The following is a 14,099-nucleotide window of genomic DNA, read 5'->3' as shown; positions in this document are numbered from 1 at the left end:
CCTCTTTCTTTATCTTCCTCCTTGTTCTGTATCTAAAAGTTGTTTCATCTCAAACTCTTTCTGGTATTGATGAAAGAATTACTTATTCCATGAATACAGCATGACCCCCTGAGCAATTATAGAAATTTCTATTTACAGTTCAAATTTACATCAATAGTATTTTGCTTTTTTTCTAGCCAATAACTTGATGTCTAAAGACAACATTAATAAAGCCTAAGTCAAATTAAAGTTACTGTTGAGAGTTTTCCCTACAATACTTCAATTTGCCATCTTTGGTTGGAAAGTGCAGAACAGCAGACAATGACGAGAAACTATCCACTTTGACAAACGACTTTTGGAATCCTGATAACTCCATCTCGGTTTCCCTTTTCCAGAGCTCATAATTCTACTTGTCCTCTTTCATTTCAGAAATCACACACATTTTTGAATCAATTTATATGCAAGAAATAAAAAGTAAATGAAGAAAGTTTCAAAATTTAGTTTTAAAGTAAGTTAAAATAAGTTTTAAAGTTTTAAAACTTATTTGAAAGTTTAAAAAGTTTTAAAATTTATTGACAGTACATGGAAAGTGTCAGGATTAAAATGCAGGATTTACTGTGGAGACTTTAACATAATCTTCTTACTATTAAAATATTCTGCACGAGATTTTTCAGAGCTAACACTGTAACTAGAATAACAAAAACTGTATCATAACATAAAAGAATGCCCAACTAATGTAAATAGTAAATGATATACAGTACAATATATTACGTTGAAATGTGTTTCTTAATATAGCACCTATAATATAAAAAAATCTCAATTTCAGAAAAGATATTGACTACCATATCTAATTTTTCAATCAAATCATTAATTGGAAAAAATTACTAGAAACAAAAGTCAAATTTAATTTTAAATGATCAGTTGGTGCAATTCATATAATAAATTCATCAATTATCACAGCTCTTGCTGAAGAAATAAGATTAATATTTACAAAAGATTATTGAAAGGAGTCCAAATACATGATGTCATAAAATAAAAAGTTGTCTTTTAGTGCAAACTCTATTCCACACACATTAATATTATGTGAAACAATGCTGACATACATAATGATTCATAAATCATTATTTTTTTAAGATGGCCACAGTTCAAGTGATACCATTAAGATTATGTTTATTGCCTGTTGCTCGTCTTTGAAAGTGAAAGACTTGCTAAGTTAACATTTAGTGACAGTACATTTAGTGTCACTTATGTAGTGGGGAAGTGGAGTTATACACAAGTCAATCCACAAGGGCATATCAAGGTGATATGTGATACATTAAGTGATATTGGCACAGATTGTGTGTCAAGAACACTGGATTTCTCGCTGTTATTATGAAATAAATCAAACAGCAGTTTGCTGTCATGCAATGCTCAGCCACAACACAAAAATCTGGAAACTGCCATCACTGATACAGAACCAGTACAGCAATACTGCTGACAAAATTTTCTAATTCACCTATCCTGATTCTTACCAGTCTCACCCTCACAACCCTAACTGCCAGAAAGCAGGATCTCCCAGTGGCCACACATTTTAATTCCACGTCCCATTCCCATTCTGATATGTCTATGCATGGCCTCCTCTACTGTCAAGATCAAGCCACACTCAAGTTGGAGGAACAATACCTTATATACCGGTTGGGTAGCCTCCAACCTGATGACATGAACACTGACTTCTCTAACTTCCGTTAATGCCCCTCCTCCCCTTCTTACCCCAACCCTGATTTATTTATTTCCCTTCCCCTTTTTTTCCCTCTTTCTGCCCATCACTCTGCCTGTTCTCCATCTCCTTCTGCTGCTCCCCTCCCCCTTTCTTTCTTCCTCAGCCTCCCATCCCATGATCCTTTCCCTTCTCCAGCTCTGTATCACTTTTGCCAATCACCTTTCCGGCTCTCAGCTTCACCCCATCCCCTGCAGTCTACTCCTATCATTTCACATTTTCCCCTCCCCCTCCTACTTTCAAATCTCTTACTATCTTTCCTTTCAGTTAGTTCTGACGAAGGGTCTCAGCCCGAAACGTCGACATTGTTTCTCCCTATAGATGCTGCCTGGCCTGCTGCGTTTCACCAGCATTTTGTGTGTGTTGTTAGAAGAATGGAGTAGAGCTTTGTACTCCAGATCTACAGTCTGATGGTAGATTGCCAGTGACAGCCGAATCATACTGCTTCATGCATTGTTTGCAGCAGCCGGGCCTCAAGACAGTTTGGAACTGATAAGCCTTAAATGCTGTGTGTGAACATAGAAGCTGAGGGACAACATGAACAACATGAGGAGCTGGGTGAGAATGGGGAACAAAATATTCAAAGACAGGCAACACACACAAAATGCTGGTGGAAAGCTGCAAGCCAGGCAGCATCTATAGGAGGAAGTACAGTTGACATTTCAGGTTGAGACCCTTTGTCAGGACTAACTGTAAAAAGAGATAGTAAGAGATTTGAGAGGGGGAGGGGAGACCCGAAATGATAGGAGGAGGAGGGATGAAGCTAAGAGCTGGAAAGCTGATTGGCAAAAGGGATACAAGGCTGGAGAAGGAGAAGTATCATAGGATGGAAGACCTTGGAAGAAAGGGGGAGGGGAGCAACAGAGGAAGATGGAGAACAGGCAAGGAGTTATTGTGAAAGGGAAAGAGAGAAAATAAAAATATATATAATTTTCTTTTAAAAAAATTAAATAAATAAATAGGCATGGGGTAAGAAGTGGAGGAGGGGCATTAACAGAAGTTAGAGAAATCCAGATGGAATATAAGGCGTCGTTTCTCCAAACTGAATGTGGCTTCATCTTGACAGTAGAGGAGGCCATGGATAGACATATCAGAATGGGAATTAGAATGTGTGGCCGCTGGGAGATCATGCTTCCTCTGGCGGACAGAGCGTAGGTGTTCAGCGAAAGTGTTCAGGAGCACCGGATGCAGTATAAAACACCAGCCGACTCACAGGTGAAGTGTCGCCTCACCTGGAAGGACTGTCTGAGGCCCTGAATGGTGGTGAGGGAGGAAGTGTAAGGGCAGGTGTAGCACTTGTTCTGTTTACAAGGATAAGTGCCAGAAGGGAGATCGGTGGGAAGGATGGCGGGGACGAATGGACAAGGGAGTCGCATAGGGAGCAATCAGTGTGGAAAGCAGAAAAGGTGGGGGGGAGCTGTGCTTGATAGTGGGATCCCATTGGAGGTGGCGGAAGTTACGAAGGATTATACGTTGGACCCAGAGGCTGGTGGGGTGGTAGATGAGGACAAGGGGAACCCCTATCCCGGGTGGGGTGGATGGGGTGAGAGTAGATGTGCAGGAAATAGGAGAGGTGAGTTTGAGAGCAGAGTTGATGGTAGAAGAAGGTAAGCCCCTTTGTTTAAAAAATGAAGACATCTCCTTCGTCCCGGAATGGAAAGCCTCATCCTGAGAGCAGATGCAGCAGAGACTGAGGAATTGCGAGAAGGGGATAGCATTTTTGCAAGAGATAGGGTGGGAAGAGGAATAGTCCAGGTAGCTGTGAGAGTCTGTAGGCTTATAGTAGATATCAGTAGTTAAGCCGTCTCCAGAGATGGAGACAGAAAGATCAAGAAAGGGGAAGGGATGTGTCAGAAATGTACCAGGTAAATTTGAGGGCAGGGTGAAAATTGGAGGCAAGGTTAATTAAGTCAACGAGCTCAGCATGCATGCAGGAGGCAGTGTCAATGCAGTCGTCGATGTAGCGAAGGAAAAGAGGGGGACGGATACCCGTATAGGCTTGGAACATGGACTATTCCACAAAGCCAACAAAAAGGCAGGCATAACTGGGACCCATGCGGGTGACCATGGCTACACCTTTGGTTTGGAGGAAGTGGGAGGAGCCAAAGGAGAAATTATTGAGAGTAAGAACTAATTCCGCTAGATGGAGGAGAGTGGTGGTAGAGGGGAATTGGTTAGGTCTGGAATCCAAAAAGAAGTGGAGAGCTTTGAGACCTTCCTGGTGGGGGATGCAGGTATATAGGGACTGGACGTCCATGGTGAAAATAAGGTGGTGGGGGCCAGGGAACTTAAAATCATTGAAAAAATTCAAAGCATGAGAAGTGTCACGAACATAGGTGGAAAGGGATTGAACAAGGGGGGATAAAACAGTGTCAAGGTATGCAGAAATGAGTTTGGTGGGGCAGGAGCAGAATTCACTACAATCACTTCACTACATAGACGACTGCATTGGCGCTGCCTCCTGCACGCATGCTGAGCTCGTTGACTTCAGTAACTTTGCCTCCAACTTTCACCCTGCCCTCAAGTTTACCTGGTCCATTTCCGACACCTCCCTCCCCTTTCTTGATCTTTCTGTCTCCATCTCTGGAGACGACTTATCTACTGATATCTACTATAAGCCTACAGACTCTCACAGCTACCTGGACTATTCCTCTTCCCACCTTGTCTCTTGCAAAAATGCTATCCCCTTCTCACAATTCCTCCATCTCCGCCACATCTGCTCTCAGGATGAAGCTTTTCATTCTAGGACGAAGGAGATGTCTTCCTTTTTTAAACAAAGAGGCTTCCCTTCTTTCACCATCAACTCTGCTCTCAAATGCATTTCTCCCATTTCCCACACATCTGCCCTCACCCCATCCGCCCACCACCCCAGTCAGGATAGGGTTCCCCTTGTCCTCACCTACCACCCCACCAGCCTCCAGGTCCAATGTATAACTCTCCGTAACTTCCGCCACCTCCAACGGGATCCCACTACCAAGCACATCTTTCCCTCCCCCTCCCCCTTTCTGCAGGGATCATTCCCTACGCAACTCCCTTGTCCATTCATCCCCCCCATCCCTTCCCACCGATCTCCCTCCTGGCACTTATCCTTGTAAGCGGAACAAGTGCTACACCTGCCCTTACACTTCCTCCCTCACCACCATTCAGGGCCCCAGACAGTCCTCCCAGGTGAGGTGACATTTCACCTGTGAGTCGGCTGGTGTGGTATACTGCATCCGGTGCTCCCAATGTGGGAGCCGACACAGACACGGAGACCGTTTCGCTGAACACCTATGCTCTGTCCACCAGAGAAAGCAGGATCTCCCAGTGGCCACACATTTTAATTCCACGTCCCATTCCCATTCTGATATGTCAATCCAGGGCCTCCTCTACTGTCAAGATGAATCCACACTCAGGTTGGAGGAACAACACCTTATATACCGGCTGGGTAGCCTCCAACCTGATGGCATGAACATTGACTTCTCTAACTTCCGTTAATGCCCCTCCTCCCCTTCTTACCCCATCCCCGATATATTTAGTTTTCGCCCCCCTCCTTTTTTTCTCTCTTTCTGCTCATCACTCTGCCTGTTCTCCATCTCCCTCTGGTGCTCCCCTCCCCCTTTCTTTCTCCCTAGGCCTCCCGTCCCATGATCCTTTCCCTTCTCCAGCTCGGTATCCCTTTTGCCAATCTGGCTCTCAGCTTCACCCCACCCCCTCCGGTCTTCTCCTATCATTTCGCATTTTCCCCTCCCCCTCCTACTTTCAAAATCTCTTTCTATCTTTCTTTTCAGTTAGTCCTGATGAAGGATCTCGGCCCGAAATGTTGACAGTGCTTCTCCCTATAGACGCTGCCTGGCCTGCTGCGTTCCACCAGCATTTTGTGTGTGTTGCTTGCATTTCTAGCCTCTGCAGATTTCGTCATGTTTACCCTATTCTTCTGTCAGCTTGCTGCTATCAAAAATATACTAACTCTTTTTAAATGTCTTTGATAATTAGAGACATTTAAAAGCAATTTCAAATGGATTAAAATAATTAATTACTTAAAAGAATACTACTTCATTCAAAGTCGGTGATCAATGGCTTAAAGCTCAGTAGTCAGATGTACAATATTTGTCTTCTTTCTTTAGTGGTGAATAAAACACTAGAGCAGAGCATCCAATATGGAATTCTCCAATTTGTCTCTGGCTATAATGTTATAATGTACAAGTGCAGACACAAACTGAACTGCAAACAGAACAGCTGCAGTTTCTGAGGAATGGCAGGTTGCAAGTGAGTATGCCACAGGTCTTTTTAGATTACTGTGTCTTAATCAGGATTATTTACTCTGGTACAAAAGTCAGTAGTTGCTCACACACTGTGGGATTACTACAGAGAGAGGAGAACTGGATCAAATTTGAATGAGCACATTGCATTGTAAAGTCTACTATCCAGAAAATGTCAATAATTAATAGATGACTGAAAAAAATCTGTTGTAATTGTTATAAATATGAGAAGTTTTGCTGATACTGAAAATCCAAAGTACACACACAAAATGCTGGAGGAACTTAGCAGATCAGGCAGCATCTATGGAGATGAATAAACAATCAACTTTTCAGGTTGAGTTCCTTCTTCAGGAAGGGTGAAGACATTATCCAGCTTAGATTGTACAATAATCCAATGGATTTAAACTTGTAATATATGAAATTGTTTATAAATCAGTCCAGAGTTTGAGCATCTTTCCATTTGAAAATTGCATTCATATTTCTTTGTACATTGAATAGTGATGATTTATCACAGTTGTAACACATTAACTTAAGAAATAACTTTTAATACAGTACATAAAGAGTTTTGCACAAAAAACTTAATGTATGATCTTCCTTGAAGGACAATAAAAAGTTAGAAATGACAGAATCCCACTGTAATGTGCATCAGAGAAAGAGATTGATTTCTATCTTTGTGCTTTTCACGTTACAAAAGGTTGTGGAAACTCTATATACATTGAAATAAAGTTATGCTTCAAATTCCTTGATATTTTTCCCCAGTCCTCAGTCTAAGCAAGACATACTTTGCTTGTTTTCTTGGTTATTCTTTTTAATAATTTTCCTATCCCATTCACTAAGGTTATCTTGTATCTTTTTGATGGACGAGAGAGGATAAGATTATGGTTAGCTCTTCTACAATTTCTATTGTCACTTCCTTGAATTGGGCTTGTTAGGGATAGCATGGTTTTGTGCAAGAGCAGTCCCGTCTCACAAATCTAATAGAATTTTTTGAGGAAGTGACAAATAGGACTCATGATGATAGGACTGTGGATGTTGGCTTCATGAGCTTTGGTAACGTCCTTCATGATAGCCTGGATCAGAAGATTAAGTCACATGGGAATCATGGTGAGTTGTGACTGGCGGTCTGTGACCAGTGTGTTCCATAAGGATCAGTGTTAGGATCTCTGTTGTATATTAATTACTGTTTTGAAAATAAAGGTAGTTTGATTAGTAACACACACAAATCGCTGGAGGAACTCAGCAGGACAGGCAGCATCTATGGAAACAAATATACAGTCATCATTTTGGGCTGACCCTTCAGCAGGACTGGAAATGAAGGGGGATGATGCCAGAATAAAAAGGAGGGGGGAGGGGAAGGAATAAAAGCGAGAAGGTGGCAGGTGAAACCAGGTGGGTGGGAGAGAGGGGATGAAGTAAGGAGTTTGGAGGTTATAGGTGGAAAAGGCAAAAGGCTGGAGAAGAAGTAATGTGATAAGAGAGAAGCATGCACACTGGAGAAACGGAAGGAGGAGGGGAGTCGGGGGAAGTGATAGGCAGGTGAGAAGAGGTAAAAGGGCAGAGTGTGGAATAGACCAGGGAAGAAGAAGGGAAAAATTACTGGAATGATAAATCAATATTCATGCCATCAGGATGGAGGCTACCTGGACAGAATATGAGGTGTTGTTCCTCGACACAGAGAATTGCAAAAGAGGGGGTCATGGACCAAGATGTCAGAATAGGAATGGGGATAAGAATTAAAATGGTTGGCTATCGGATAATTCCACTTTTTACAGATGGAGTGGAGGTGCTTGACAATTCATGTCAGGTGTCACCAATGTAGGGGAGGCCACATTGAGAGCACTGGATACAGCAGACAACCCCAACAGATTCATAAGTGAAGTATTTCCTAACTGGAAGGACAATTTGGTGCCCTGAATAAAGGTGAGGGAAGAGGTGACTGAGCAGGTGTAGCATTTCTGTCATTTGCAGGGTTATGTTGCCAGGAGGGAGATTGGTGGGCAGGGACAAACGGACAAGGGAATCCCAGAGGGAGCATTCCCTACGGAAAGCAGAGAACGGAGGTGGAGGGGAGGTAGAGATGTGTTTGGTGGTAGTTTAATTAGTAAGTTTGCAGACAACACAAAAATACATTCTGAAGTCCACAAAAATGAAAATAATGCAATCAACAGGGTGCTGATCCCCAATTGCAAGTTTTGTGTTGGTCCAGGACAAATTTTGATCCAGGTCCTGCTTTAATCTTGCACTGTTATGTGATAATTAGAAAAGTGATATTTGGCCATTTGCAACTCATCTCACTAACATCAATATTTCTTTGATCATTTGCAACAACTGTATACAGTAAGAAGATCCAGGCCGTTGAATACATTGGCAAAGACCATTGCTAACCTGAATTTAAAACATCTGAATTTGGATAGTACTTTCATTTCTAAACTCAACTGTTCTGTTGTTTCTAAGAAAAAAAAATTAAAGTTAAGAAAATTAATTTACAAAATAAAATATAAAGAAAGTTTGAAACAATCAGACAAACAGAAATTAACTGAGTTTCCAAATGTTATGCACTGTTATAGACAAAAGATTTGACAATTAAGAGAAGTTCAGAAATAAATGATATGAGCTGTGTCTATTTGCTCACCTATATAGAGTCCACTGAAAAGGTCACCATATTCAGCATCTTCTGGAGAAAGGATACAAGCATAATGAACAAAGGCAAGAAAAAGAAGCAGAACAGTTAAGAGGCTCAACCAAAAATGCAGACAGATACAACGTAAGCCATCAAGACAAGAGCTCCAGTTTACACTGACTTAAGAGATTTCAAGTTTTCAATTTGAGCTGGATTCCTTCTTTTGACTCTTTCATATAATGCTTTGAAAAATACATTTGCAAACATTTTAAACAGAAGAAAAGGCATAAACATATTATAGCACTTCAAATGCACTTCATAATCAATTGCATTTATAAACTTACTTAAAAAGGCACCACTTTGAGTTCTGAGAGATTTCCACATTAAAATATATCACAGCCAATGTTTATGCCACTACTGTGTTTTACAGTGAGAACTATTCAAATAACAGGTTATGGATTCTGGCTTCACTGGCCAATTTTCAACAAATCACGAGCATTTTAGTTGCTATTTTACTTGAAGTTTTGAGGATTTTGCTTCAATTCTGGATTTAATTTTATGAGGAACATCTGTGAAAACTTGGCCAATTTTTTATAACAAGTTCATACATCCATGTGATAAAAGTGGCTTTGCAAACACTTTATTATTGCAACTTCAGTCTCAATTCTTAGTATCAAGGCAATTAACGTATTGCTACCGTATTAAAGGATAAGGTACTTGCTAACAGATCCTGGAAAATACTTTGATAGCTGGCTAAGCAGTGCCTCTTATCTAAACTATGTAGGTTTCCAAATGTTCTATTTAAAAAATCTTAAAATCAAACAACTAAAACATAGTAAAAATTTGCCTGAAAATTAAAAATCACAGAAAACTGTATCAAAATAATTGATATGATAAGTATTCTCTTTTCATTTCCAATTCATATTACAGAACGAACAATGAAAACTACAGTCAGTACTCAAAGGGTGCTCATATATCGTACATGCAGCAGGACAAAACAAAGATGGAAGGGGTAGGAAATAATATTTCTGCTCCAAAATGCATTTAATTCATCAATATAATCTGGTCAAGAAAACAAGTGTTTTAGACAACTCTGTGACCTATGAGAGGACTATGTGATGGATAACCATGCCATCTTTAAAGGGAAGAAAATAATTGAGTGTGTAACACAACATTTGACAATGTTAAATCCTACTGCTCAGAACAGAATTAAAAATCACTTAAGTAATAGTCTTATTCTATGTAAGCAAATCCATATTTATTTTTATGAAGCATTTGCAGACAAGCTGTGCAACTAATGACTTAAGTTTCATTTTCCTGAAGTTCCTAACTTTACTAACATATAAATGCACTGTCTGCTTTTCCCAGTCATTAAATAAATAAATCAACATGCTATATGAGAAATTTGATTTATTTTGAGGTTGAATCAGCCCACTCTAAAACTTTATCGATGAAAAACTGGGCTGTTGATTATTTACATGGCATCGCTTTCTACCACAACATTTACCAATGGCAGCTGCTACACAATTGATTTTAAAATTCTAAAATGTAAATTAAAGTCGAGCTATTTTATTTGTCTGTGTTTCCACCATCTACCTGTCAAACAAAGTTGTCCTAGTTCCATGAATGGATGACTAGTCCAGATTCAAAATACTTGCCATGATTATTGGTTTAGATTTTCCAACTAGGTTTCATTATTATTAGAGTGTAATTTGAATAGCAACTTCCACAGTCCAAGCTTATTCAGGTAAACACAGAAGTGATTTAGGAGAAACAAGAGACTACCGATGATGGAAAGGGAAGCAAGAACAAACTCCAGGAAAAATATAGTGGGTCAAGCGACACCTGAAATAAAGGGACGTTCAGCATCTTGGGCCAAGGTGCATCAGGACTGTGAATAGAGGGAAGAAAACCAGTAAATAGAAGTGAGAGGCAGGGGTAAGACACAGGCTAATAGGTGAGAAGCAAAATCAGATGAGGTCGGAGAATGATGGGTCAATAGAATGAGAATGGGGAGGGGGAGGAGGAGGGGGAGAGGGGAATATTGAAACAGAGGCTGATGGAACCAGACTGAGGAGAATATAGAAAGGGTGAACAAATGAAGAAATTAAGAGAAGACCAGATAAGTGATGGGCAGATGGAACCACAGAGGGAAGGGAGAAGAGTCTTGGTAATGAGGGGGCAGAGATGGAGAAAGTAAAGAAAGGGAGAGTTCCTGGGTGAACTTGTGGGAATGGGACTGGAACATAAGGAGTATTGTTTACCAGAAATTGTAATATTCATTGTTCATACCACTGGGCTGTAGAACATCCAAGAGAATATGAGCACTGCTCTTCTGGCTGTGTTTGGCCCCAGAGGTGGAGAAGGCCAAGGAAAGACAGGTCAATGCAGGAGTGCAATGGGGAACTGGAAGATCAAAACGTGTTGGGGGCAGAGTGAGGAACACAAAAGTGCAGAAATCAGTAAGCTGCTGTTCAACTTTCTCTATTCATCTACATTTCTTTCATTATTAACTTCTGGAAAACCTGACACTCAAACAAGCACTGGATGAGAAACTGCTATTTTGCACACCCATACTCCAGAAAAAAAAAGAACATCCTTCAACTTCATGTGAATTCTTAAAGGCATCTTGAAAGTTTTAAACTAATGGACTACAACATACATCGCTGAGATAAGTTCCTCTCTAATTAGAGCTGTGTTGCAGTGATGTTTGAAACTGTAGTTAGCTTTTGTGCAGCAACATAAGATCTGTTTACTATAATCAAACTAATGGATGTTCAACCATCTAATTTACTGCCAATTTTAAAAGTTAACACAATATTTTTATACTGCACAGGATTTCCTTTCATCCCTGAAGTGTAGAGTTGATAAATTTGTAGTAGTAATGTTTAAGGAAACAAATATTTCTATCTTCCAAGTAATACAGATACAAACTGAGGTTCAAACTTTTGCTGTGAGGAAACGTGTAGATTCCACAATTTAAAAATAAAGTAAATGATGTCAAAAGAAAGGATTTGGTTAACAGCAGATGGACAAAGAATTGACTGAAATTTAACTTCAACATATGAGCCATGAGAAGGAAACAAAAGAGGTTACTGAACCAAGATAAAGACACAGGTTAAAATATACATTCCAGAGAGTGTGACAGCCTGTAGATAAAATTCCAAAAAGTCAAGTTGTATTTTCCAATTTGCAACCCAGGCTGCTAATGTCAAAAGGATTGACAAATTTGCAGAAGGCCGTGGTTAGGCCGCAGTTGTAACACTGTGTGGTTTTTGGGTTGCCAAAGTGCAATGAAGCTTAAAGAACATAAAGCATGTTCTGTGGGATGGATCAGCTGGCTGTCATACTGTGGAGAAAATTAAGAAGTTGATATAACTTTATAAAAATAATACTTAATGAAGGGTTTGAGGATAACAGAGATAAAATTACATCTCCGGTTTAACAGTTTGCAAATATCAGATAATTTAAAATAATAAACTATAATAAAGACAATTAAAAAGCAACTGCATAAAATATGAAGTTAATGAAGCAAATCACTGGACCTTTAAAAGAATAAAATAGGATAAACAATTGAAAAAGTGGAAGATGTGGAATATCCAGAACCCATCACAGCCAGTGATGTAATCAATGTAATCAATGATTACAAAGGATGCACTTTTGCAATAATGATACATTCGAATTGTAACACATATACCTATGTGTATACATAAGTACTGATGTGCTGTTAAATTTTGTGGAATTCAAGCAAACACCTAAACTTGAATACTCAATGGTGACTGATAAATGTAACAAACTCTTGACTGTTTAAACATCTTTAAACATCCAAGTAATTGTCAGCCATGGACTTGGGCATGAATGGACAACATTAGCACTACACTCTTGACTGTTAATAATGTACAGAAGTTAATCAAATCTAACAAAATACACTTAAACAACACACACAAAATGCTGGTGGAACACAGCAGGCCAGGCAGCATCTATAAGGAGAAGCGCTGTCAACATTTCGGGCCGAGACCCTTCGTCAGGACTAACCGAAAGGAAAGATAGTAAGACTTAATCTGTTTATCTTCCCTTTCATAAGCTGCACTGACTGGAATGTTATTTTCTCCTTAACTTTAATGCATTCCAATTCTGCTTCACTAAACAACAAATAACTTGGCCTGAAGAGTCCAAAATTTTATTTTTATGAATCAAATGGTCTCAATTGGGAGAATCAAATGGTCTTCCCAATTGGGAGAATCTTCCATCAAAACAAGGGATTGCCAGCAAGCTGAAATATCTACAAGTCATATCTTATACATCAGGGGTCACCAATCTTTTTTGCACCGTGGACCGGATTAATATTGACAATATTCTTGCGGACCGGCCAACCATGGGGGGGTGGGGTGAGGTGGGTGTTAATCACGATCAGAATATAGGTGATAAGTCAACTATGAGTCATTTATAAGTGGCTAATACACTCAATTTCATTTCTAAAAGGGTTTATCTAACAAATTTAATATTAAACACACAGCGCATATTTTCCTTGCATGAATATAGCGATAAGTCAATTATAACTCACTTATAAGTCAATAGCAACTTAACATTTTAAGTGACGTTTGGTTATTAAACACACAGCGCATATTTTCCTCGTATGAACATATAAAATCATTGTACCAGTGAGAGGACAATGTAAGGGCCGGAGATCCCCATACTGAGGCTGCGGCAGTCGCAGTCCGGAGAGAACGGCCGACAGAAGTTTGGCTCAAGGGATGACTTTCAGTAGATCGCAGCGAAGTAGCTGCTCTGCTACTTATGAAACCCTGAGCCCGAATTAGGATTTCTGCGAATATTTTAGCACTGGGTTCCCCACGAACATTCGGTGTGCTAAACAGGTTTAGAGGCGGTGCTCACCTGTCCGCGCTCTACGCCAGTAGCAACAGCACTTCTTGCCAGCCGCGTGAGGCGGCCAGTTACCCGAGGGCAACCAGTGATCCCTGGCGCGAGGGTACCACTGCGTTTAGGCGACTGATGACCTCACGTGCGTTCAAGTTCAACAGTGGGCGTGACAGCGAATGAGGAAAGGTGCCGCTGACTCATATCGTTTCATACCGCTAAATCATATAGTTTCCTTGCGTGCTTGGCGGCCCAGTGGTTGGGGACCACTGTTATACATATTGCTCAACATGGAAATATCAAAATTGTGTTTTGTTCTTATAGGTTTTCGAAAATACCTTTATGAATTTGATTTAATATGCTAATAAATGGGCCACCGGACATACTAAATGAAATCCACATCACAAAGATTTTCTGTTAGTGAAATTATTATTAAAAAATCATAATGCCAAATTGCATATTATTCTTTTCTTTAATTTCAGAATGTTTTAACAGTAGTCCAGTAAATGAAAGGTATATAAACTACTTAAGGGCCAGTAGGTTATTGAAGTATGTATCTCATGTCCAACTCTGTTATCTTTCTCTACACATCAACACACACAAAATTAACAAAGTGCTTTTGCAT

General features: G+C 40.0%; 1 protein-coding gene across 12 annotated transcripts in view; it reads right to left on the bottom strand.

The window, feature by feature from the left end:
- Window positions 1-14,099, bottom strand: part of mpp7a (MAGUK p55 scaffold protein 7a) — a 459,090-nt gene that overhangs the window by 73,621 nt on the left and 371,370 nt on the right. For 11 of the 12 annotated variants that reach the window (XM_059972009.1, XM_059972017.1, XM_059972012.1 and 8 more), the window contains one exon: window positions 8,609-8,647. The exons of the other annotated variant lie outside the window; for it this stretch is intronic. In XM_059972009.1, coding sequence (XP_059827992.1) covers window positions 8,609-8,647 — 39 coding nt within the window. The remainder of the gene's footprint in view (window positions 1-8,608; window positions 8,648-14,099) is intronic. 12 annotated transcript variants of the gene reach the window in all.

Source organism: Hypanus sabinus, chromosome 6 (assembly GCF_030144855.1).
Source record: "Hypanus sabinus isolate sHypSab1 chromosome 6, sHypSab1.hap1, whole genome shotgun sequence".
Classification (NCBI taxonomy): domain Eukaryota; kingdom Metazoa; phylum Chordata; class Chondrichthyes; order Myliobatiformes; family Dasyatidae; genus Hypanus; species Hypanus sabinus.
This window is presented reverse-complemented; position numbering and strand designations above follow the sequence as displayed.